The sequence below is a fragment of the Crassostrea angulata genome, chromosome 3 (assembly GCF_025612915.1).
Source record: "Crassostrea angulata isolate pt1a10 chromosome 3, ASM2561291v2, whole genome shotgun sequence".
NCBI lineage: Eukaryota > Metazoa > Mollusca > Bivalvia > Ostreida > Ostreidae > Magallana > Magallana angulata.
The window spans coordinates 16,413,256-16,438,364 of NC_069113.1; the positions used below are offsets into that span (position 1 = coordinate 16,413,256).

General features: G+C 33.7%; 2 protein-coding genes across 6 annotated transcripts; one reads left to right on the plus strand and one right to left on the minus strand.

Moving 5' to 3' along the window:
* Positions 1-309: 309 nt before the first annotated feature.
* On the minus strand, positions 310-19,502 carry LOC128175890 (glycogen phosphorylase, muscle form-like). 4 transcript variants are annotated; one of them, XM_052841753.1, is made up of 16 exons: positions 19,162-19,502; positions 13,891-13,992; positions 12,174-12,356; positions 11,876-12,007; positions 11,199-11,310; positions 10,484-10,566; positions 9,931-10,074; positions 9,063-9,104; positions 7,085-7,324; positions 6,693-6,856; positions 6,134-6,350; positions 5,663-5,869; positions 4,901-5,250; positions 3,921-4,055; positions 2,660-2,726; positions 310-2,371 (listed from the first exon to the last, which is right to left on the minus strand). In XM_052841753.1, exons 1-16 carry the CDS (start codon positions 19,408-19,410, stop codon positions 2,189-2,191), a joined length of 2,610 nt encoding a protein of 869 aa, XP_052697713.1. In that variant the 5' UTR covers positions 19,411-19,502; the 3' UTR covers positions 310-2,188. The 4 variants fall into 4 exon arrangements, with proteins under 4 accessions (XP_052697713.1, XP_052697712.1, XP_052697715.1 ...); XM_052841752.1 differs by lacking the exon at positions 3,921-4,055 and adding an exon at positions 4,104-4,238 and having other exon boundaries at positions 19,162-19,501; XM_052841755.1 differs by lacking the exon at positions 9,063-9,104.
* On the plus strand, positions 19,478-24,113 carry LOC128175891 (prolyl-tRNA synthetase associated domain-containing protein 1-like). Of its 2 annotated transcripts, none has more exons than XM_052841757.1 (3): positions 19,478-19,608; positions 22,980-23,077; positions 23,549-24,113. In XM_052841757.1, exons 2-3 carry the CDS (start codon positions 22,991-22,993, stop codon positions 23,969-23,971), a joined length of 510 nt encoding a protein of 169 aa, XP_052697717.1. In that variant the 5' UTR covers positions 19,478-19,608; positions 22,980-22,990; the 3' UTR covers positions 23,972-24,113. The 2 variants fall into 2 exon arrangements, with proteins under 2 accessions (XP_052697717.1, XP_052697716.1); XM_052841756.1 differs by having other exon boundaries at positions 19,550-19,690.
* The last annotated feature ends 996 nt before the right edge of the window (positions 24,114-25,109 follow it).

Sequence of the window (25,109 nt, forward strand, 5' to 3'; positions counted from 1 at the left end):
ATGGCTAATCAACCACTCGGACCGTATTGGACCCGGATATGTTTGCCAAAATGACAATTTTCAGTGTACTATATCAGTATTTAGTACATTCTGCGATTTCTTCCTTGAGGCAATGTACGGCACAAAGAGCAAATAACTCTTGAATTCCAACACATGGATAAACAAAGAGACATCATTCCAGATAAATGTTATTCATCTTGCACTATTTCATTCATTAAGAATTTAGTATGGACGCATATAATTCTAGTTGTCAAAGATAAATGCCACCAACCTCTCTACTCCATAGGGATGAATTATAAACAAGAAGTAATGCTTATATTATGCTTTTTCAAATATTGTATAATATTTCATTGTGAATGACAAAATGACTAATTGTACAACAATCCTTTTAAAAAAGAGACACAAAAAAATAACAAAATATATAAAAAGTTAAAAGCAAAGAAAGTTGTTTATAAAGTTGATTTGTTTTATCATAAATACACAGAGTACTTATGATGCATACATTGATTATTAAAAAAGTAAACTTTATAATGCCATACAGTATTTGTGTACATGCAGATAAATCGCCTTTACACCTTTACAAAATAAGAGGCATTGTCTATAGGTAGACATTGACTAAAACTTGTACACAGGTGAAGTTGATTAAAGACTTGATCTACAGGTAAATATTGACTTAAGGTGCATCTACAGGTAGATAATAACTTAAAACTGACTTAAGACTGGACTTACAGGTGGATATTGACTTAAAACTCAATCCACTGACTTAAATTCTGAGAGGTATCAAAAGGTTTATGTAAATATAGGCTATAAATATAAGACTTGAATTTAAGGAAGATAAAACAAATGCATCAGTCATACATGGTTGATAAACTTCCATCTAGAAAAAAAGCATTTTAAGGAAAACCAATAATATATACAGATTCAAGAAAAAGAAAAATACCAGAAACATAATATTACAGTCATGCAAGGAGAATGAATACAATGTGGACAGAATAGGTATTTACTGCAGTTCTCTGTATTAGATTCAAACCTTTTATAAAAAAAAAATGACCTGATCACTGTGCCTACCCTTTAACAATGCCAATGTGTAAAGAAACACACTGTAAACAATTCTATCTGAACTGCTGAAAAAAAGAAGTAAAGCATGGATTTGCGAAGAAAAGGAATGCTTAGCACCACAAACACTTTTTCATGAACATAAAAATAAGCAGATATCAAATATTTGACAATAGTTACTAAATACAACAAAAACTATATTTCCTATTCCCATAAATATCTACGAAGCTTGTGTTTCAGGGGACTGGCCATTTTCTTAGATATTTTTTTGTATTTGCTGCTTGCCGAATCAATAAAGAAAACATTAAAGCTTTGGATAACATACAGTGTCATAAACAAAAGTATTTATCAAATAACACAAAAATAGATATTTATAATATGTTTTAAACAAATTAAGCTACACAAGTGCGTTTTTTTTTTTAAATCTAATTTTTAGTGTTTATTTTGAGGTATTTAACCTTGGAATACATGTTTTTGATTTATATCATGCTCAATTATTTACAAGCTTAATGACTTTAAAGTCATATCTTTATAATGAAATGTTTAATTCTTGGAGAAAAATCATTAAAGGAGCAATTGTTTCACTAAACTGTACGCTATGGATTTAATGCATAAAATACCATTGATGTGCATTTTATGGGGTAGTGTGAAAAATACACTAGCCTAATAGATTTCAATTTAAAGATAAACTGAAATTTATAATCTTCAAAACCTATGATCATGCAAAGATGGAAATTCAATAATATCACACAAATTTTCTTAAATTTTATATAGATTTTGAATGAAACTGTTTAATACCATAGTTTGATTTACACACATAACGACACATCAATAAAAGCACTAAAAATGCTTAGACCAGGACAAGTCAAATGCTCTACAGACCAGCGAAATTTTAATTACAAGCTGATGCTTACAATGTGATGCTACCACAGAGCTGAGTTTGTCCAATGGCCTGACAACAATTTCACTTCAACTAAAACACCAGTATGTCAATCTCTACTGCAATTTTCCTCATCCAGTTACATGTAATATTGCTAAACTTTAATATAAGACCTATGTTAATAAATTCCACAACAAAGCAACAACAGAAGTTTAAAAGTTATATTGTTTCTAGTGGCTATCAGCTGAGATCTCATTTCTTCTGTGGTGGTTTGCTATCCATTGAGTCTAGGCCCTCGTGTGGGGGCGGCAGCTTAATATCATTGGGTTCCACTCCCCAGATGTCCCTTGCATATTCAGAAATTGTTCTGTCGCTGGAAAATTTACCCGACGATGCAATGTTGAGGACACACATCTTGGCCCATTGCAGAGGATCCTGAGGAAAAGAATATTTATTTAGATTGAGCATGTATCATCCCCATTGCTCTATATCAAGCAGTAAATAAGTAAACATAAGTGTATAGTTGTTTATAAATAGGCAAAAAAGTGGCAATTTTTGAATAAACATCATATTCTCTCCCATGTTCTCATGAGTTTGATATACCAGGAAATAAATACAGAAAGCAGTTACTTGGGTGGGATTGTTAATTCACCTTAAGTATTAGTTCCTCAGCTAAAGATTTTAAAAAAATGGGATGAATATTGTGAATTCAAACCAACATACCTTGAATACTTCACTGACGCTGTCTTGGCACTTGATGTAATCTTCATAATCTTTTAGAAGGCAGAACCTAACATGGAACAATAATTAGGTGGTAAACATTTCTTGCTGATAAATCTAACAAACCTCAATAGCAGTAGCACATTGTAGAAAGTTAACATATACATGTATTGCTAAGGTACAATTTCATGGTTAAAACATTATGGAAGGGTGCAAGATGTTTTCGAAGCAAGAATTGAGGATTTCGCAGGCTGAAATATGAAAAAACCTGCAGTGTGTATCAATCAGTAAGTCAAATTCAATATAATACCTTGGGTCAAAGAACACATGTGCATTGTAATAGCTCTCAGTTTCACACAAAAGTAAATCACCATCAGACTCCACTAGTAAGTATAGACATTGTCAATTAACACTTGGAACTAGAGATTGCACTCATCTATTATCAGTTTGTTGGAGGTACATGTAATCCAGAATCATATAATTGCATTAACTGTGTCATGCTCTTTCCAAAATTGCTAATAGATCCGTGCAAAATTACATTTCGGTATATACATGTATGTTTTCTGCAGCACCGTGCTATGATAAATGCTATACAGGCTGTAATCTTTATAGTACCTGGAACCTAATAAACACATTTTGTTTAGTTCTCTGCCCACAGGATTTATAAAATGAAGAAATTTTGATTAAAGAAAAAACTTTTCTTGCAGCTTTTGAACACATAAAATCTAAACTAAAGAAATCTTTTATGCTTCATAACTTGGAACTTGATGATCTCATCTTCACAAACCAAAGACACTCTCAACATGCCCATAAGACTGTAGTGTAACATAAGAGGTAGCAGTTGACATAAATTTCAGGTATATGCTATGGTATATTATTTTTCACTTAACAACTGGATTGAGTGGCACTGAGGTGAAAAATAGGAGAAATAGTTCTCTTAGAAATGGGACCACCCAGTTTAGCAAAAGCATGCAAGCAATTAAAAAATAAGCAAATAAAAATCAGTCTTGTAAGAAACATATTCATATTGATTTACATACACCTCACATCTCACCAAAAACATCTATTTTGCCACTTAAGATGTGGTTGTTGATTCACTTCTTTAAAATTGTTCTTCACCTTCTTCACATGAACATACAAGAAGGTACTTCAAATCTCACAGCAATAAGATAAAATAGCTATTGCATAAATATACTCCAACTTGAGTTTTGATCATGCTATTGACAAGCCACTAACAAAACCACACAAAGCCAGCCCAGGCTACCTGTCCGGCCCCATGACCGAGTTGTACAGGTCCCGGAACAACCCCGGCTTGTCCGGCGAAAAGAACCCCGTGTACAGCTGATCAAGTACCAACCGCAGGTCAGGGTTTGTCTCGTAATAATGGCGGGGGTTGTAGCTGAAAACAAGAGGACGAGATAGAGTCGAGATCTAGAGAATATGTTACCTGTCGTTGTACATCACAGAGTTGTATATATCAGTGAACATGCCGGGCTCCTCGGGAGAGAAGAAGCCCCCCTTGATCTGGTCAAGCACCTGCTTTAAGTCCCTGTTACGCTCGTAGTATTCTTGTGGGTGGTACCTTTGAAATAAGTTAATAAAAAAATTGTGAAATTAAACCTTCCTCCTAGTGGTTTTGTCAGAATCTTTATAGGGACACAATACTCCAAACATGAAATTCAATATGAGCAATGGAATTAAAAAAACCCGGACAATGTTCCTTTCTTGAACTTTTGTAAGAAAAAATTATCAAAATCTTATCCAAATTTTACATACGGTTATAGAAGTCTTTGACAACATCAAGAACTAGGTACTTTTTATAATACATGCATATGTTCCCCCCCCCCCTTTCTTGTTAAAAAAGTTGTTTTCCAAGATAGTTCAAGTGATAAAATTCTAAATCTGCCATATAAGCTCATTTCATTTGGTAGATATGAAACTTTGAGCAAATTATCATGCTACATCAACACATTCATGCTTGGGTAATTTTGGGAGGAGCTCTTTATTCTAGACAATCATAGGACATTAACTCACTTCCTGTCAAGTTTGCAGTATTTAAATTGTAAATAAATATATAAGAAACCATTCTTAAAAATAAAAGTGACATTACAGTTAAATCAAAAATATTCATGGCAACAAATGTTCAACTTTGAAATATCTACATGACTTTGAAGAAATAAAAAGAATGCATGTAGTAATTAACAACAAAACAAACCAGATAAAGTGTGTTCAACAGCTACTTACCCACTGCGCTTTAGTTCCTCTACTTCATTAACCTTCATTCCAAAGATAAAGATATTTTCATCCCCCATCTCCTCTCTCATCTCTACATTAGCACCGTCCAGAGTTCCGATAGTCAGTGCCCCGTTCAACATGAACTTCATGTTTCCTGTCCCAGAAGCCTCGGTTCCTGCTGTCGAGATCTGTTCGCTGAGGTCAGCTGCCGGAATGATCTTCTCAGCCAGCGAGACACGGTAGTTCTCCAGATACACCACCTTGAGACGGTCCCCGATGATTGGATCGTTGTTGATGACCTTGGCTACACTGTTGATCAGCTTGATGATCAGTTTGGCCATGTGATAGCCAGGAGCTGCCTGTAATATCATAATGTCAATACATAAGCAAATCTCATTTATATACTTCTACACAAGAAGTAAAATAATAAGTATGCTTCACATGAATATATTATGGCTTAAAATCATATTTAAAAAGAATGTTTTTTCTTAGCGCAGAGCCCATAAGCTTTACACCAGAATGCAACTACTTATAGGATATACATGTACATGTTTGCAGTTTCATTTCACAGTTCATTTGACACAAACAGTGCCAACCTTCCAAGCTACCAATGCATGGTATCTCCCATTCCAGTAACTTGCCAGACAACCAATAAGGAATTCAAGCTAATTGTTTCATTAGCAAATGAGAAAACTAGAGCACAAACTTGGTTGAAATCATCTCTTAACGAAGATACAAGTATATCTTAAATATATCTGGAGACAACCTTACCTTTCCTCCGACCATGATAGTCCTGGGAACAAAGGCCTGGTTTGGGTCACGCTTGAGGCGGTTGTAGAGCGTGATGATGTGGAAGCAGTTGAGCAGCTGTCTCTTGTACTCGTGGATCCGCTTGACATGGATGTCAAAGATGGAGGACGTGTTGACCTTGATGTTGTAGTTCTCCTGGATGTACTCGGCCAACTTCATTTTGTTTTCCTGGTGACGAAAATGAAAACTAATTGCTCAACAGTCTGATACTAGAACCTGCATGAAAATTCAGGTGGGATGCACTGTGTTCTAACACACTTCATTACATCCAAAGATAAAATATGGTGCAAATATCAAATTCAAGATCTTACAACCTGTTCCACAAAAAGAAATATGCAATTACATGTATTGTTATCTCGTAATCAGTATTGTTAATTAGTTTCTTTGATTTAAGTGGCAACGTCTTGTTAACAAATGAAAATAAATCAAGACCTGTTTGACTTTGATGATGTTCCTCAGGAAGTTCTCATCATCAGCAAACTTTTTGAGATTCTGTAGTTGGTACAAGTCTGTGACCCATTCCTCCCCGATTTTCTCTGCGATAATGTCTGACAGTCCAGGATTGCACAGTAACAACCAACGACGTGGCGTGATCCCGTTTGTTTTGTTTTGGAAGCGCTCTGGATACATCTCGTAAAACTCACGGAACCTAATTCAAAATCAATAATTTGATAAACAATTTCAAAATTGTTTGTAAAGCTTCACTGATACTGTGGTTTCATCAATATTTGTCGAATGCCAATTTCGTTGATTTTGTTGTTAACTTGATCCACGAGAATAAATGTTCCTTAATTGAAGTGTAATTTATCCTAACATTTTGAATTATAAGGATCATTGGCCACAAATTTACATATCCTTCAATATGTGATTTCATTGAATCCACGAAAATTGATACCCACGAATATGCACGAAACCACATTAAAAATTTTCAAATCTAATTTCAAATCAGTATTGTGAGGCTGATTATCTGTAATTTTTTTTCATTGCTTACGTTTCGCTCTTGATGATTTCTGAGTGTAAGGCTGCCACTCCATTGACAGCGTGCGAGCCGACGATGCTGAGATACGCCATATTGATCCTCTTCTCTCCATCCTCCTCTACAATGGACATTCGTCGCATTCTGCCTGCATCACCTGGATATTTTTTTGCTACTTCCTAAATTGTCAAATTTATCTTAATTAAAATGAATTTTATATCAATTTACATGTAAATGTCAATGAAGAATAAGCTATGACATACATGTGCTATAATAATGTTTGGAGAAATATGACATATTGGCAATCATCTCTTTTATGTCATTTAATTATCTACTTGCTAAAACCATATCAATAGGCCCTGCGATAGAGGCTGAGCAGTTCTGCAGCTACTGGAAAAGCAGTGTACCTGGAGGAAGTTGTGGTTGATCAGGTAGATAATCTGCAGGTGGCGGGGAAGGATCTTCTCGAGCATGGACACCGGCCACCTCTCCAAGGCCTCAGGGAGGACCGTGTGGTTTGTGTAGGCAAATGTCTTCACCGTGATTCCCCAGGCCTTGTCCCATGGGAGTCCCTCAACGTCCACAAAGATCCTCAGTAACTCGGGGATAGCCATGGACGGGTGGGTATCATTCAGCTGAATGGCCACCTACAACAGATATTTTACTAATGTACATAACATAGACGTCTGCTACCAGGAATCTGACCATTATATCTACCCAATACATGTATATGGAAAAGGATATCTGCTAGAGAAGTAACAGTTTAGAAAATTACTTCATTAATTTGATTTTTTCCCTATATTGAAGGCTATGTCAATAATATTTTTGATTGTTATATAATTTGATAAATATTTTTTGAAATATGAGAGAATTATATGTAGTTTCTTTGTTAGTAGAGATTGATAAGACCACATAAAATTGAAATTTAAGTTCCGTTTTGAGGGAGCCGCATTGCAAATTTTATTGTATTTTTAAAGGCAGGATCTAGCAAACGAGAGATGTCTACAGGCTTATGAAATTCACTATATAAATTTTTTTCAATGATGCTTTACAACATTAGCTTTGTTTGATAGGGTGTACCAGGGCTTAAATTTCTGGTAAACACAAAGAAAAATCATGTTTTTAGCAGTTAGTTTCTATGTGATATGAAGGAAATAAGTACCATAACAAATCTTCGAGTTTTGTCCATTTTTACTAATGAAATGCATATTTAAAATGTTTAAGTCTCTTCAAAAACAGCATTGAACATGCTCTTGACCTCCCCTTTAAAAAGTTTGTAATGCCGCTCCCTATTCAGAAAAAAGATTCTGCTTCCATTTTTGCATTATTTGGAGCATCTTGTGTCTATTATCTATTGCATTATCATCAAGAGAATACAGATTAGTTTCACTTTTGCTTTCATTTCCTCTAGTCCTGTCATGCAAAGTAAAGTCTTCCGATAATACCGGAATGTATGAATTTAAACTAAACCATATCTGCAGTATTGATATAAGCATTCCAGAACAAGCGAAAGTTATGCTACCATTGACAATGATAGAAGGGTACTCTGAGGATTGTACATTCCTTGGCTGTTTACAAGGGCGTGGAATCATTGAAATTTGATTTAGAAGGTTGGACATTCCTTCTCTGTCGCCGTAAGAACAACATTGTATAGCTGCTGCGATAAATAACAAAGATGCATCAACGATACATGTTTTTGAACATTTTGTAAGATATACACTTTGGAACCTAAGATTGCCAATGTTTACTTAAATAAATGCCTCCCTTATCTATTTTATTACCAATAAAAAAGGGGGAAAAAAGCTACCTGGCGGCCCTCATCTATTTTTGAGAAATTTGGCTTAAGAACCATTATTTCAATTTTATGTGGCCTAAATCAATACTGAATATACATATATATATATATATATATTTATATGCTAGTTCTCATGCAAACATCTCAAATGTGAATCTGTTTTCACATCAGGTGACACCATCATAATTGTCATACTTTTGTCTAAAATTGAAGATTTGAGGTTTTGGCTTTAATTTTAAAATAAAGTACATGTATGTAATATTTAAATTTTCACATCACTCTTTTCAACATATAATGCATGCCAAACATATACAAATATAGGATTAAATGATTCAAATCAAACAAATGTTATACTGAAAAAAAAGATCAGCATATCGAATTAACATTATAAATAGCCAAGAAACAAACTGTAAATGATTTTTTTGAATGCAATCATACAGATCATAAAAAGGCAGACATGTACTGTAAAATCAAAGTTAAATATACAAGATCCTCAAATTCAAAATCTGTAGTTTGCTTCATGATGAATGCAATCGAATCACTCAAAATTAGCGCAAAGGGTGTTAGTATAAAATGTGAAGTCGACGAACCTTCTCTGCAAATCCATACAGAGTATCGTTTGACTCATTGTCCTACAGAACACAATGTTAAGGCATGCGCTATTATATGGCATATTAATTGCTAGAACAAACTAAAGAAATATTAGTTGATTATTCTTTATGGAAGGGGAGGGGGTATACTGTTAATCATTACTATTTTAAGGCATATCAAGTACTAGCTATTTAGTACAATTCAAAGAAATATTAGTCAATATTATATTTAATGGGGGTGGGGGCATAAATCAGTAACTCGCAAGCATTAGATTTAAAGTATTGGTAGCTTAAAAACACATGTGCAACTATTAATTCAAAAATAAACTCCATGTATTAATTCATCTTTCTTTTAAAAAATAAAGGTGAGGTATTGATTCACCTTTCTTTTCAAAAATAAAGGCGATGTATTAATTCATCTTTCTTTTCAAATCAAAGTTCTCCACTTTTGGCCTATACATGTAGGTATGGTTCTAGTAAGTACATGTTTGTATATGAATTTTTTCAATAAGGGGTTGGTTTTTCTCTTTTATTTTGGCATGGGTCTAGAATATGCAATACATGTACTTTCAGAGAAAAAGAGCTCTTTTATTTTTGTTGAACTCCTTTGGGGCTCATAGACTAAAATTAAAAGACAATCCCCATCCCCTCTCCACTGAGATGCACCTTTAAGGACTTGATTGCTTAACAGTGTTAATGTGGTTGATGCACTTTTAACAAATCTGTTAGTGTCTTGTTTTGGAATAAACATTTTTCCCAGTAATATAGCAAAACAACAATGTTAGGTTATACATGAACTACTTGTAACGGTACATGTATCTTCAAGCAAGCATTAATTTTTATCAAAACATTAAAATATCTATCTGACCTTGTCTGGAAACGACTCGAAGGACCTGCGGACCGGATCCCGACTACCAAACTTGGACGACTTGAATCTTCTGAGGATGTCCTGGAGAGTGGCTGCTACCAGGAAGTACTCCTGCTTCAGGCGGAGCTCTTTGCCAGAAAAGAACTGTCAACAACAAAAAAATCCACACACGCCTGCACAATGTACTGTACAAAAACTTATCTTGAACACAATATTTGCCAGAGAGGAACTTATCAACACAATACAGTGGTCTGCACAATACTTTGAAATCATGTAAGAGGGGGTCCATTTTTATGAAAGTTAGACATTTCAATTCTTTAAGAGGGAGATATATTATGGTATTGCTTGTACATGTAATGTATATAGACGTTAATTAACATTTCGCTGGGTATGTTATTCATTGGTTCATATCAGGAGGTATAAACAAAATTTTGTAATTATATCAAACATACCATCTTCGATTTTTTTATACAGCATAGCAGCTCTAAATCTGGACAGATACATACAAAATATGTACTTCACACAAAACTTAACATTTCAATATGCTACTTACGTTATCATTGGGGTAGAGAACTCTGGAGATGTTTTCCGCCTGGTTTCTGTCACAGACAGCATTGATATACTCGCCATTGTTGACTGAAAGTACATTTCAGCTACGTGTAATTTGACTTACCATAAGGTATAAGTGTATGAACTAGGTAATACCTAATCAATAATATAATTATATGTGAGGGAGTTATGAGATTTTGCTTGTTTAATATTTTGGCGTGGAAGATGGGGAAGGGGCAAAGGATAAACTAAGTATATCTTTGCTGCACATATTTTGATATATGCTCATACCTGTATTTCACTGCATCCCTTAATTTTTACATTTTGCAAACAAAACATACCAGATGTTATCCACTGTTTATCTTTCAAAATTTCTTTTTTTTTTTTAACAATCATATTACCTGGTAGATATTTGAAGAGCTAGAAACTTAAACAAATGCATATACAGTTATGAATTATGATACTACATGTACATGAGTAATTGCCCATGAATCATTTTTGCTGTTGAAAAATCAACAGGAAGTCTGATTGAAAATTACTCATGTCATTTCCTCTAACGTGTGCATTTTTTTAATGTGTTCCGACAATCTTCCTCACTTCCTTGGTCTCTAACATCCTGCACTTACTTCCTGAAGAAGCCCTTAGCCAACCTATGTTACTCTGACAAGATGAAATGTTAAACAATCTGCTTTATACAGAGTACTGGTATATATACTTACAGAAGTGTAGATTGAAGCTGTTGGGAGCTTTAGCTGACCACAGACGCATGGTGTTGACCGTGTTGTTGCCGTACCCCGGTATAGGACTGTCAAAGGGCATCGCAAACACAACCTGTTAATACACACAGGCTCGTACAACTAGGCCAAATGTCTTCTCTCATAACATGTAGTGATCACATTATAATGTTACAGTAATATTGTTGAAATAGAAATATTTGATTTAATTCCAATTACTTTCAAGAACCATGTTGAATTCAATAGCTAGATTTGTTGCACTTAGAGTGAACAGTCAAGGATAGCTTTAATTATTAAACTGTGTGTGAAGTAAGACAAATGATAGGCTAAGTACTGAAATTGCAAGGGTCAATCTGCATCATAAGAAAAATCATTAAACACTGTGTTTTCTCGTGTAATATTTTGATCAGTTGTTAGTTTACACAGCCTGTTTGATTTATAGAAGATTCTCTTTACTTATATCTTGTAGTGCATTATGCATGCATATAATTTTTTATATACTGGCATTCCTAGATATTACATAATTTCTACTTTGAACTACTGGTAATTTCATTACACACAAAGCCCCAAAGCACATGTATCTACATACATGTACTGTATCTGTTGAATTCAGACTTTCTATACAGATCAACAATGTTGAAGTGAGCAGTAAGTCCTCCTACCTGAGTGTCCACCCACTTGACCCCTGAGCCAGTGTCCTCTGTCCGTCCATAGAAGTTGACCGGTAGTACGTACTCTGGTCTCGACTTCTCCCATGGATTTCCATATCTCAACCACTCATCAGGTTCCTCAACCTACCAGTATTAAAGTACAAATTATTAATAAGAATATTTCATCAAGTGACTATCCCAGAATATCATAAAGAAATCTGTTTGTGTCTCTAACTGTTCTGCATTGGTATAAATACATAGACATTGCATGTGCATGCTTAATGCAGATCTACGTTCATTAAATAATTACCTGCCAACCATCTTCAATTTTCTGGGCAAAGATTCCATAGTCGTATCTGATACCATATCCATATGCCGCTAGTCCGAGCGTTGCCATGGAGTCCAGGAAGCAGGCTGCCAGCCGACCCAGTCCTCCATTACCCAGACCAGCATCCTCCTCGATCTCCTCCAACTCCTCAATGTCAAGGCCAATCTATGACAGAAATACTGCATCAATGATACCCCTCCCAACAGTCATTCTGCAAACATCAATGAAGCTGCCTGTATCAGTCATACTGCTTTACCAAAAATTCTTGTAAGGCCCCTTAAAATTAATTTTTAGATTCTCATCCCTGCCCGCCCCTCTGAAAATGGGCCGCCCCAATGCATTTTATTTTATTTTGGAAAAAATTGTGTGGAAAAAAATTGGGGGGGGGGGGGGGGGGGGGGGGGGAAATCGTGCTTGGTATACAAAAAATTCCAAAACATTTTAATGGCTGCCTAAACATGTGGATTCCAGTCATGTTTCTTATCATATTAAGGATACAAATGTCTTCATGCATTAACAGTTAAGTCGAAATAAAATGGAATTAAAAGATTACAAGTGGGTTTGTGTACTCACATTAGCATTAACAATGGTGAAAAAGGTGTTTTTAAAAAAATAATAAATAAAATCCATCCACCCACCACATATTTTTTGCAAATCAGGATGAGAATCTAAATTTATATTAATTTTTATTAATTTTATATGGCCTAAAGCAATTCTTTTTAAAAAATAAACCTCAATGTCAAAGCCAATTTGTGACAGAAAGCACTTATAACTTTCAACACTAGCTGTCATAAATGCAGTAAAGCACACTTATAATGAAGGGCCATAACCTTTCAGTTTTGGTTCATTAAAAACATCATTTGTTATGTTCATTTAGATAGTTAGAGATAAAATGTAATAATGAGTTTTAGACAAAAGGCAATGTGAAACTAACTTTGCTCCAAGCACTGAAAAATAGCTTCCCTGATTGAAAATGGTTTAAATTCCTTTCTATAACACCTTGAAGATAGGATTGAACAGGAAATAAACAGCACACTTTACAAAACTAAGACAATGATCTCACTACATCTATAGTATCATTCAATTTTTCAAAAATTCAATTGAAGTAAATTAAAGACAGTATATTTTTTCTTAGAGTATAATGGTGGGTTTTTTTTTAAATCAACAAACAATGAACATGATGAGAACAGAGATCTAAAACAGATATCATTTGATAGCATTATAATCCCTTTATGTCGCCTTGTATTTATACCCGGCCTGCTCTTCACAATGCTCAATACAATAAAACTCTTAAAATATTTAGTCTTCATTAAACACCTCAAGGTTCCTGATATGCTTTGTACATGCATTACAAATTCAAAAGTAGATTTTAAATATATATACAGCAGTTGAAGCCAAAATCTAAACTCCCATGATCAATGGAGTAAATGCATACTTCTCCTAAAATCAATGTAAATATAATACCACTGCTTTAACAATTGTCAACAAAGGTCAGTCTGTTGCATGAAAGATTAAAGCTTGCATTGTGTTTGTAAACACTGTCTTAAACCCATCGCTCGTGAACATTTTGCAAAATATTCAATAAGGCACACAAAAGTTCAGATTTTAAAACTGGCCCAAGAATCATTTTGAGGGAATCTCAAATGACAAGAAAAAAACCCTCTTTAAATGTCTGAGGTCTATAAAGATGATTACTGACCTGATAGAGGGCCTCATCGCAGGCGCTCTGAATGCCCAGGTTCACCATGGTGTTGGACAGGGTCCTGCCCATGTAAAACTCCAGGGACAGATAGTACACTCTCTAAAATTACAAACAAGTATCTCATTAAAGCAAAGAGTAATTATTAGAGCTCAATATTCTATATTTATAAGTTAGTTAAAAGAAAAGAAATATTTTAAACAATTCTTATTTTTAATTTGACAAGTCTCTAAATGTTGTATATATGACCATCTAATAAGTAAACATAATTATACAATATGTATTGCCATGATGTACAGCCATGATGCATAGCATGCAGTTCTGGGCCAAGTTCCAATAATTGGTACAACCTGCTGAGCTAAATACCCAAATTAAACTGCAAGTTTTATTTTTCGTATCTTATGCCCTCAGTCTGACTGTCAACACAGAAATCTTTGATGTCATTTATTTCATCAAATCAACTTAAATTAAAAAGAACCAACAAAGAGCTAAATATCCTAAAACTTAAAATGTTTTAAACAGATTTCCATTCAAAAAATTAATTATCAAAAAGCGGAATATTCTTGCTATGACTTCTTACAAACAGATATCACTTTAATTTGGTTTACTAATAACATAATTTCTATGAAGTGCTGTGTGTGACCATCTAATATAAACATAGTATCTGAACTGCCATGATGCATAGCATGCAGTTCTGGGCCCAGTTCCAATAATTGGTACAACCTGCTGCGCTTAAATAAACTGCAAGTTTCATTTTAGTCCTATATCTTTTGAACTAGCCGTCAGCTTGCAAATCTTTGTTTGCATGGTGTGATTTTTTTATTTGCTTTGTGCAGTAGTAAACATTCTATTCAAAATTTATGTCTTCAGTAGACCTATTAAAAAACAATACTTGTGAGCTGGTATTTATCTACCACTTGTTATTTCTCTGACAACTTCGTATCCATATATACAAGAATACCACTGAGCATAAATGTCCAGCTAAAAGTAATTTATAATGCTAATATATTTTTAACAACAAAAGACACATAAAAACAGAGAGGTCAATGTACAGATTTACATATTGTGTGCATGTTCTAAACAAATTGGTCATTTGTCCACACTGTCATCTCCTGTGGTCCCTAACATAATGTAGAGGAAGATAATTTTATTAAATAAGTTTTCTTATATCCCCCCTTCCATAAATCAAAGGCGCCTTTTTGGACTAATTTAGATATATCAAGCAGTTTTTTAAGTGACATGCATGTATGACCCTAGTTTATTGTGCAACTAGTAGAGCAATGTTACTTGCCCACTCTGTATGTAGTACACCTGACTCCCAAACCTATCTGTCAGATGCGGGCACTTGAAGAAGTACACTATCATTAATTACACTCTGGTTTATCAGTTTCTTCACACACTGTTTTGTTCAGCCACTTTATATCACAGCTCTTGTAAAATACTGATATTATTAAATGCTTATGGATTTTGCAATCTAATTAAAATTAGACTTGTAATTCCGCTCCTCTACGAGTCTAATTTTAATTAGATTGATGGACTTTGATGATGGATTTTTTAAATGTTTTATTCTAAAAGCAACAAACAAACAATGTACAATAAAACAGTTACGATGTATTTGACAAGTAGCAATTTAAAATCTACAAGAAAAACTGATCTTTCATTATCAAATTTATTTAAAAAAAAAAAATGACTTTCATTTTCTGTAAATATATAATGCTTTGAGAATCAGTTTCAGGGAAATCTGATAAAATGATTTACATGTACCACCGTCCACCTAGTCTCTGTATAAGTTAACATTGAGTTCCTCTTCCCCATTTACATATATATAGGTTCCCAGACCATTTGCAATTTTCTAAATACATGTAATAATAACCAGTGTTTGCCTACATCTTTGTCAGTATTCTTGCCATTCATTGTAAAAGTTATATTGCTTTGAGACTAAAGAATGTCACAACCTATTTTTCACTTGTATTCCCAATGCAATATTTGAGAGCATTGTCTTCGAAGTAATCCTTTATAAGCCTTCCCATATTAAGGAGTACCGGTATTTAAAATCTCATCTAAAAGGCAAAGGGAAAAGGACAAAATCATAACAACATACATGTTTTATACTTTTAATATTAAAGATGAGATTTATTTCATATTAAGAATACATGCACCAATAAAAATTCCATGCACCAAATAAATGCAAGTTTAATATCATATGTATTGGTACATTAACTAATGTGGGTTTATACTGAAGAAAACCAGATATGGGCTGAAAATCTTATAGTCTTAAAATAATATAAATAGAGAAGACTAAATGTTAAGTACTTTAAAAACAGTAAGTTTACTTTCAGAGTCTCTATTTAGCATTGCAAATTTGGAATGTTTTCAAAAAATTGGTTTAAATAGCTGATCTTTGTCCACTGTAAACATTACCTATATCTTTTTTTTAAATTTTACATGTTTTAATATGTATTGGTTCTGCATTGTGTGTGTGTGAAATTTACTTATTTACTATTCCTGTCTATACAAATAAATAAATCTTAAAATTGATTTGAATCTAGATTGACAGGATTTTCAACAGACAACTTTCTCTCCATGAAAAAATTCAAGCATATGACATAAAATCAGCAAAACTGGTCATTTTTGTTAACCTGAGTGACTTTGGTGACATAGTAAATCACTAGCAAAAAGCTGAGAAATTGACGCATTAGAAATTGTAAAATAAATTATACTAGATGACTTGGTTGCCACTTTGTAATAAAGCTGAAAATGTCAAGTTTTCTGATAATCAATCTGTGTCGGAAACTGGAGTATTGATTTCCCTTCCAATACAACCTTACAATTACTGAATTCCTAGTTTTCTCATTCAATACCACACATACATGTAACATTCATTTCTACATAACTTGCAGTCATCTGACCAAATGCCTAACATTTATTGATGCCACTCAAATTGAAGTCCATCTAATTATAAACTTTATATCAAAACCTAATATGCTTTATTGAAAGCTCTAAATCAACATTTTCTTAGATAATTTCCCAGCAGCCAAATTTGATACAATTTATCTTTACCTACTTGTACATAAATTTTAGTTTGATTAAATTTCTACTGTGATTGTAAGCTCATTTATTTAACATTATTTGTACAGTTACACTGCATGATTTTTACAAATCGCAGGGCTTTCGTACCCTATTTAGGGTAGTCTAAAATATCTGACGTTTACCGGGCTTTTTTAACAATTCTTATATATAATTTCACATGCCAGGAAAATGTCAGAACCGGCGCCATTTCAAAAACTGGGAATTGGCAGCCTCTAACTGGAGGGGGCATTCTCGGCTCAATTTTAATGTTTCACTTGCAACTGATTAATAAAAGGCCGATTTTACTACTCAGTTATATAACTTTTATGGTTCCTTACATCCCATAAACAGGCTGTTGAACACATTCTATCAAACTATTGAGATTTTTTTAAATTTTTGTTTTTGAAATCTTGCAAGAAAAAATGTCATCTTCATCAACACTATTGTTTATCAGTGTGGTTATCAAATTGTGCAGTAAAATTATATTTTAAGCTGTATTAATTATTGAGTTAAAATATATATTTATTTTAAATCAAGCCTGTTCTGATGTTTTCCTGGCAATGCCATGTAAAATATCAAAATTGTAAAAAAAAAAAGTCAGGAAAACAATGGATATAATTATTTCAGACTAGGAATGGGGCTGTGGCCATGATGATGTGGAAAATAGCAACCTTTTTGTGAACTTTTTGGATAATCATCATACTTTAAAGTCATGATATATTGGGTTACTGGTCTTTCTAATCAACTAATTTTTTGTTTTGCAATACAGAAGAATATAAATAGCAAGTTTAGTTATTATACATACATCTAGCTATACTGTAAATTCATTATTTTATGCGAGTACTTAATTCCGCTGTTTTTGTATCAAATCATGAGAATATAAAATTGTGATCTCCAATTTTTTGTTATAATTTCCTATAGTTCAAAATTGTCTGAAAATTTTTTTTAAAATAAAAGCTAGAGTTTAAGGTAGTCCTATACTCGGCACTAAATGGGCTCAATCATTACAAGCTTAGCTTTAAATGATAAATATACATTCTAGCAATACATATACACAAGACAATATGTATGTTTACATGCTAGTTTGTTTGTTATCACCTCTCAGACGGGTGTACCCCCTTGCGAAAATTATTGACAATTATGAAATTTGCCAGACGTCCGTTTTTCCTAAAAATAATTACCAATTTTGGGAAAATTAAAACTGAACATGCAAAATAGAGTATAAATATTCATTTAAGCCATATCTCATCAATAATTTTGCGCAAATTTTTGTAAGTAAGTACGCTTTAATGACCTGATGTATCAGAATACAAAAAATGCAATGCTAGTATCGCGTTTGGTAATTTTTTAACTATTTTATGGACTCAAACTTAAATTCATGGTGTTTATTCTATAGATTGACATCTTAGAAAAAAGATTTGGTAAAATAAATTATATGTTGACGGATTACTTTTCACGCTATAAGCTCTAAACCAAGTAGACCCTGACGAAAAAATCCGTAAAAATCACATTTTGCTACAGTTTTCTGCCTAGATCTGTCAACAATGTTAGATATCATTTAAACATTAATTGATTGACGATTGATTAAATGCGAAATAGCTTCTGTCTCTAAATTTAAACCGGTTTTAGTGAAAGAAAAAGAAAAATTCGGGGGGGGGGGGGGGGTCAAAACAAAGAAGATATAAGCATACCTGAGATCCTGGTAAATCAGAAACTTCGTTTTTCATTTTACTTTAACAGAATCGAGTTTCTCAACATTATTCATTTCTATCTCTCATATAATACATATATTACCGTTCTAATTGCTTATTATTGCCATTGTTTACAACAGCGATGTAGAGCAAAATCAATACCGGGTATCAAAAACGCTTTGTAAAAGTCGAACCAATATTGTAAAATCCGTCTTATGACGTAGTGCGATACTCGGACTACTTTAAAATCTCTGAAAGTTGCTTCTCGATCATCGAGATTTAATTTGTTAAATCCATTAGTCGGCCATCTTCTTATATATGTCTTGCAGGTCTAGAATGAGTTGATGAATTTGAACTGATTTAAATATAAACATGCATTTGGAATCAAACTGCATTGCTTGCACTTGTTTCACACATGTAAGCAGGTGCGTGCTATACTCAGATACTGCTGTTCCATATATCCATACAAAAACCGACAAAAACATAAATGAAAAAGTTTGCTACAACTCACCTTTGGGTCCTTCTCATAGTAATGCTGCTGGGTACGGATCCAACGCCCCACCAAATAATCTCGCACGGTGTGGGCAAGAGAGAGGTAGTAGTCTCGCGGTGTCGCCACATTTCTATCTTTCACAATCGTGTAATGCAAATGGCGATTAAAAGCCTTTTTGAATTCGACAACATTTTCCACGGGAGCAATACCACGAATACTGATTTGCTTTCGCTTCTCGTGGTCAGTTTGTGGTTTATAAGTGGCCATGGTCCGATGCACGAAATCTACTTCTTTGGCTGTCTGCTTCCTTCTCGTCCCTTCGTCCTTGGCCTACCGATTGCACTCAAGGTTGTTGTAAAATACAAAGCAAGCCGTAAAGAACAATCCGGATAAACAAATGTGCACGTAATCCCTCTGACTGTGTGGTTGTGCTTATTAACAAAGTTTACACTATATATCCTAAAGGTACGTTAGATCAAGAGCATCCTACTGTATAATGTGTAAAAGAAGGTCTCAGAAATGAATAGTTCAACCAGTGAATTCACAGGTATACAATCGTCTACCAACTAATGTAAACAAAAACACAAGGGGTACAGTAAGGTTAATCAGTTAATAAGCACAGTTATGGAGGTTGTCTTGGATAGTTGACCAAAGTTTATGCCTTTAATGTTCCCCACTATATAGCCTAAATTAATATATATTTCTTGAACCAGCTGGATTTTTAAACCAGTGGATTCTTTGTAAATTCATAAAAACCAGAAATAACCAGTTATATATTAATTCTATTGAACTACTGATTTGCATGCTTCTTAATTTAATGACTATAAGACTTTAGGTGCTAGCCACTATGTAAGATATATGGAATAAAACAATGAAAATCCATGCACCCACAATGTATAAATAATACAATATATGTCATATATAACAAACTCATTTATCTATGATGGATCATCATGATCATATAAAAAGATAGTAACAATTATATAACCATGCATTGTCATTAATAGCTGAAACACTTATTATATTCAGTCCCAAGATATTTATACAGCACCTTTGGACAAAATTTAATCAAATAAACATACCTGTGAAAGAAGTGCAATTGAAATCAATAAAAGGGAAAATTTCCAAGATCTTTATCAGTTTATTGACACATTATCATTTTTCACCCAGAAAAATTCGCAGGAAAGAAAACAGATTTCTTACAGAGATTTATATTGGGGAATGCTAATATCTTTTCTCCATTCAGAAGTCACTAGCGCTCGGAAAGCCTCGCGTAATTTTTTTCAAAGTTATCATCCGGGTCTGCTGCCAATGGCGTAGCTTTCATATTTTGTAGTACGGAAGCACATGCTTCCACATTGTTTTGTAAAAAAAAAAAAAAAAAGGCAAATAAAAAAAAAAAGAAAAAAAAGGCAAATAAAAAAAATAATTAAAGTATTTTAAACATTAATATGAATATTGAACACAAATAAATTAATATAAAAAAGTACCTTTTTAGCCGCATACAACGTTGTCGAAAAACAGGGCGAGGCCCAGGTCTTACGTTTGTTCAATTACAAAGTTTTATTTTATTGTTTCGCTTGTCGCTTTGTTTTATCCTAATATTTTCAAATGTTTGGAATTGCTTGCATGTATGCCCGTAACTTCAGCAACCGCAGAACACTATTTCAGTGTCATGCGTCGCTTAAATACATACATCAGGTCAACAATGACGGGACAAAGAATGTCGTTTTTAGCAACTATACACATTTACAGGCAAACCAGTCAATGTAGCAGCTGTTATCTCAGGTTTTGCTGAGAAAAAGCAAAAACGACTTGCCTTTTTTTTCAATAAATGAAAAAAAATATAAATTGTTCTTCTGATATTTGTATATTATTATTTGCATACAATTCCATAACCTTAGTGACAGGTTGACAATGGTTATGAATAGATTATCGAGAATTAACGGAATCTTAAAGTTTAAATATATAATTATTTTTTGTATTATAAGAGTATTTTTGTAGACAAAAATGTTAAAGACCAGTAGGAGAGAAAGCACAAGACTTATTAGATAAAAATTAAATTAATCTCGCCATAAATCAGACACTACTTCACCTTTATCATTCATTTTATGATGATGATGAAGAAAGCATTTTAAACATAAAAAATGGGGTTATTTTGATGAAACTCCTTTATCTGGATACTCAAATTTAAGTGTCTGAAATGCTGAAAACACGCCAGCTTCCGGGGCCTTTGCCATTTGTCAACCCTAAATTGATAATCATAGTACACTAGTAATTCACGACTATCCAGAGAAATGGGGTAATCTATTTGCAATATTTTGCCAAAAAATAACTAAGTTCAAAAGGTGGTTTTTTGTTTAATTAATTATCAAAATTCTAAATCGAAGTAATATGCACATCTCTTATATTTGTACAATTGATCTGCAAAACTGTAGGAGAAGTTATCAGTACAGTAGGGGTACCCTTTTTGCACCCATCCACCATTTTCACCATTTCAAAACCAGATTTTTCTTTCAGAAAAGCCGGTTAACAAGTACCATGTATTTAGAGAGAATATAAGACAACGAATCGCGTCAATTTTAAAATAACTAATGTATGGTGTTCATCAGAGAAGAGAGCAATGTCTGTTGTGGGTCCCCACAAGGTTCATGTTCCCACTGTTTGTACACTCAGCCTCCACAATACTTCCTCCTGACTACAAGCTAGCCTTATTATTGTGTGACCCAATTTGTAAAAAAGCAATTTTTCTGTATTAATGTACTATTGCAGTAAAAGCACAGTTTACCAATTTATTACAAGGCTGTATGTGTAGAATAAAGAATGTTCCTCTATTCCCTGCCTTCTCGCTCTTCGTGACGTAAAACAAGAAATTTTAATTATTTTATGGTTATATACTGGTAATTACAATGAAAATACCTACATCTACAACATATTGTACCTCACAAAATTTTTTAGAGAAATTCTCTGGCAACCTTGGGAGTTTACCTTATTGCTGAATAGATCTATCCTATGAATTTAACAATTATGTAGCCCGTACAGCAGTACATGCATTTTCTTGTATCAAGATTTTTTTTTATCTCAAATATATGAGTCTTTGCCAGTTATTATTATGACGTTGTGTATTACGAATGTGTACCAGGTTGGACTACATTGACTGTGGATATTGGCCTGGGTAGCTCAGTAGTAGAGCTGCGTCTGATTTGGAATGCAGATTGAGATCTAAGGCTCGGTTCCTGCATGGATCTATGCATGGTATACCTTCCTCCTATATACCTTTGTATTAAAGAAGAAGGATTTTTGTTGAAAACTCTTCGACCTATTGCATGACATATTTTGAGGTATACCACATCACAAAGTGTGGTTTATAAACAAACAGCATCCAGAACAAACAATCAGATGAATGAATATTGTGTAATAGAAAAGGAGGAATATTGAAAACATATGGCTGGACAGGGAATCGAACCCGGGACCCCTGTAACTCTAGTCAGAAGCTCTACCACTGAGCTACCCAGGCCAATACCCACCATCCATATAGCCCCAACTACTACAATTGAATAGATAGTCAATTCTTTGAAAAGACATGGACTCTTAATTGCATTTTATGCAGGGCTTCAATACCACTTATTTCTACCACATGACATGAACCCATCCAGGCCTTTGCCTTTTTTCCCCAAAACTTTATCATAGATGTGTATGCCACCTGATAAAATACTGCGCCACACAAGGATGATGAAAAAAATACATTAAAGTTTGCATTGATTAACAAGCAATTTAGCCCTTTTTATTGCAAAGAAAAATTGTGTGTGCAATAAAACTCCCCTTTTCTTTTAAAGCTACAAGGCCAATGTCCTCTGCAAAGATAGGTAAAGAGGAACTGCTGAGCAAGCTTGCTGAGTGGAATATAGAGACAGAGACAGTAGAGCATCCCCAGGTATGACCAGGTAGATACAGGTGAAAAGAGTCAGGTGACTAAAGGTTATACTTGAACTAATATCAGGGTCTTAAAAGTCAGCTTTATGCAAATTGAAAATTCAGGCTGTCCAATAAAGGTTAAATGTTGGGAAATTTAATTTCAAAAGAATTTATCTTGTGTGTGACCATATAAAAGATCTTGGGATTTTATGAGATGTTACATTTGAATTTTATAAATTTAGAAGCTGTATAATCTGAACTAAAGATCTTCTGTTATCTACCATCAAACTTTGGCTTTGGACGACTGATGATCATATATAATGGGGGAAATGAAATTGTATTATTTGTTTCTTTAGAAAGGAAATAAATACAAAATGGCAGAAAAGTTTAAGGGAATTGACACACTTTGACTTTATATACACATAGAAAAAAGGACACATTGGCTTGAAAAAAAGAAAGAAATAATTCTGCTTTAATTTTCAATTTACAGGTATTTACTGTTGAACAAGCTTTACCACACCTTGAAAACACAGAGGGTAAATTTGCGAAAAACTTGTTTCTGAAAGACAAAAAAAAGAGACTCTATCTTTTCTGTGCACCCCACGATGCAGACATTAAACTAAATGACCTTGCCAAATTGGTTGGGGCCACAGGAGGGTTAAGATTTGCTGATGCCAGCATCTTAGAAGAGAAGCTCGGAATCCAGGAAGGGTCTGTCTCTGTATTTGGAATCATAAATGACACTGAAAATGAGGTTAAACTTGTCTTAGACCAACGCCTGCTTGATGAGACATACACCAAACTGGGATTCCATCCAATGGTGAACAGTGCCACCACCAGTATATCGCCTTGTGATCTTAAAATTTTTATTGACAAGACAAACCATGAACCTCTCATTGTGACCATCAACTAAATAAATGTGTAGTAAATGTTTTTAACTAAATTACATTTGTAATAAAAAAATGTCATTGTCTTTACAGATTTAAAAAAGATGTCAATACTTAGATTTTTATAATTTTCACCAGTTGTTCAATTAAATATTTAATTACATGTAATGAATTTTTTGCATTTTTCATTTTTGGGAGTTGATTTTAATCAACTCTCCTATGCAGTTACTCTGGCAAACCGGAAGTGAAACAGTGTTTGGACCTAAGCACAAATCATCACCGCTGACAAGATTTAGTTCTTGAAAATAATCGATAAATTCGATGTAATGTATCTTGAAGCATTGGTTTTTAAGGAAACTTATTTATGAATACCTTGAAAATAGTCAGATGTTAAATAGTACAAACAATTTAGATATTTTTTGCAGTCGTATGTATTCATACGCCAGAGTTCAATAAAGTCTCGTTCAACCATCGGCTGTCTCTGTAAATCTCCGAAAAGCAGAGAGTCATTCTATATATAGAGGTCGCATCATCAAGCTATCACGTGACCCGGTGGACACATTCTCTAGCTTGTTGGAGATTAACGGAGACAGCCGAGCATCTGGTTGAACGAGACTAGAGTTCATTATTGCTTGGATCCATACAATTTTTGGAATATTTCGATTACTTATACATAGTTTGATGGAATCAATTCTATCTTTAATCATTACACAACACGATTCATACGGGGTTTTTGTCAAAATTCTTGTTAGAAAAGTCCGAGAATTCATATTATAAAAATGTGCATAATTCAAAGACAGATTATAAACTAAATTGCCAAGCAAAGTAACATGTCATTGATTTTAAAATGAATAATAATCGATAAAATCAACTCCCGTCAGTACTTCAGTACTTTGATTTAACTAGGCAACATTGACATGGTGACCATCTAAAAGGGCCTCACTTAAATAATGGACAACAGGATGAAAAGAATTTCAGAGAATTTTGCTTTGACCTTTACCTATAACTTCAAAATTTTCCAGCTGGATATGTACTTCTAATTCAGTCTCATAACCCCTTACATACAGGCATTTTTTTAAAATCTGAACAAGATTAAGCAAATGGGAGATAATCTAATATGGTCCACAACTGATTATAAATATATCTGCTATGACCTTCACATTG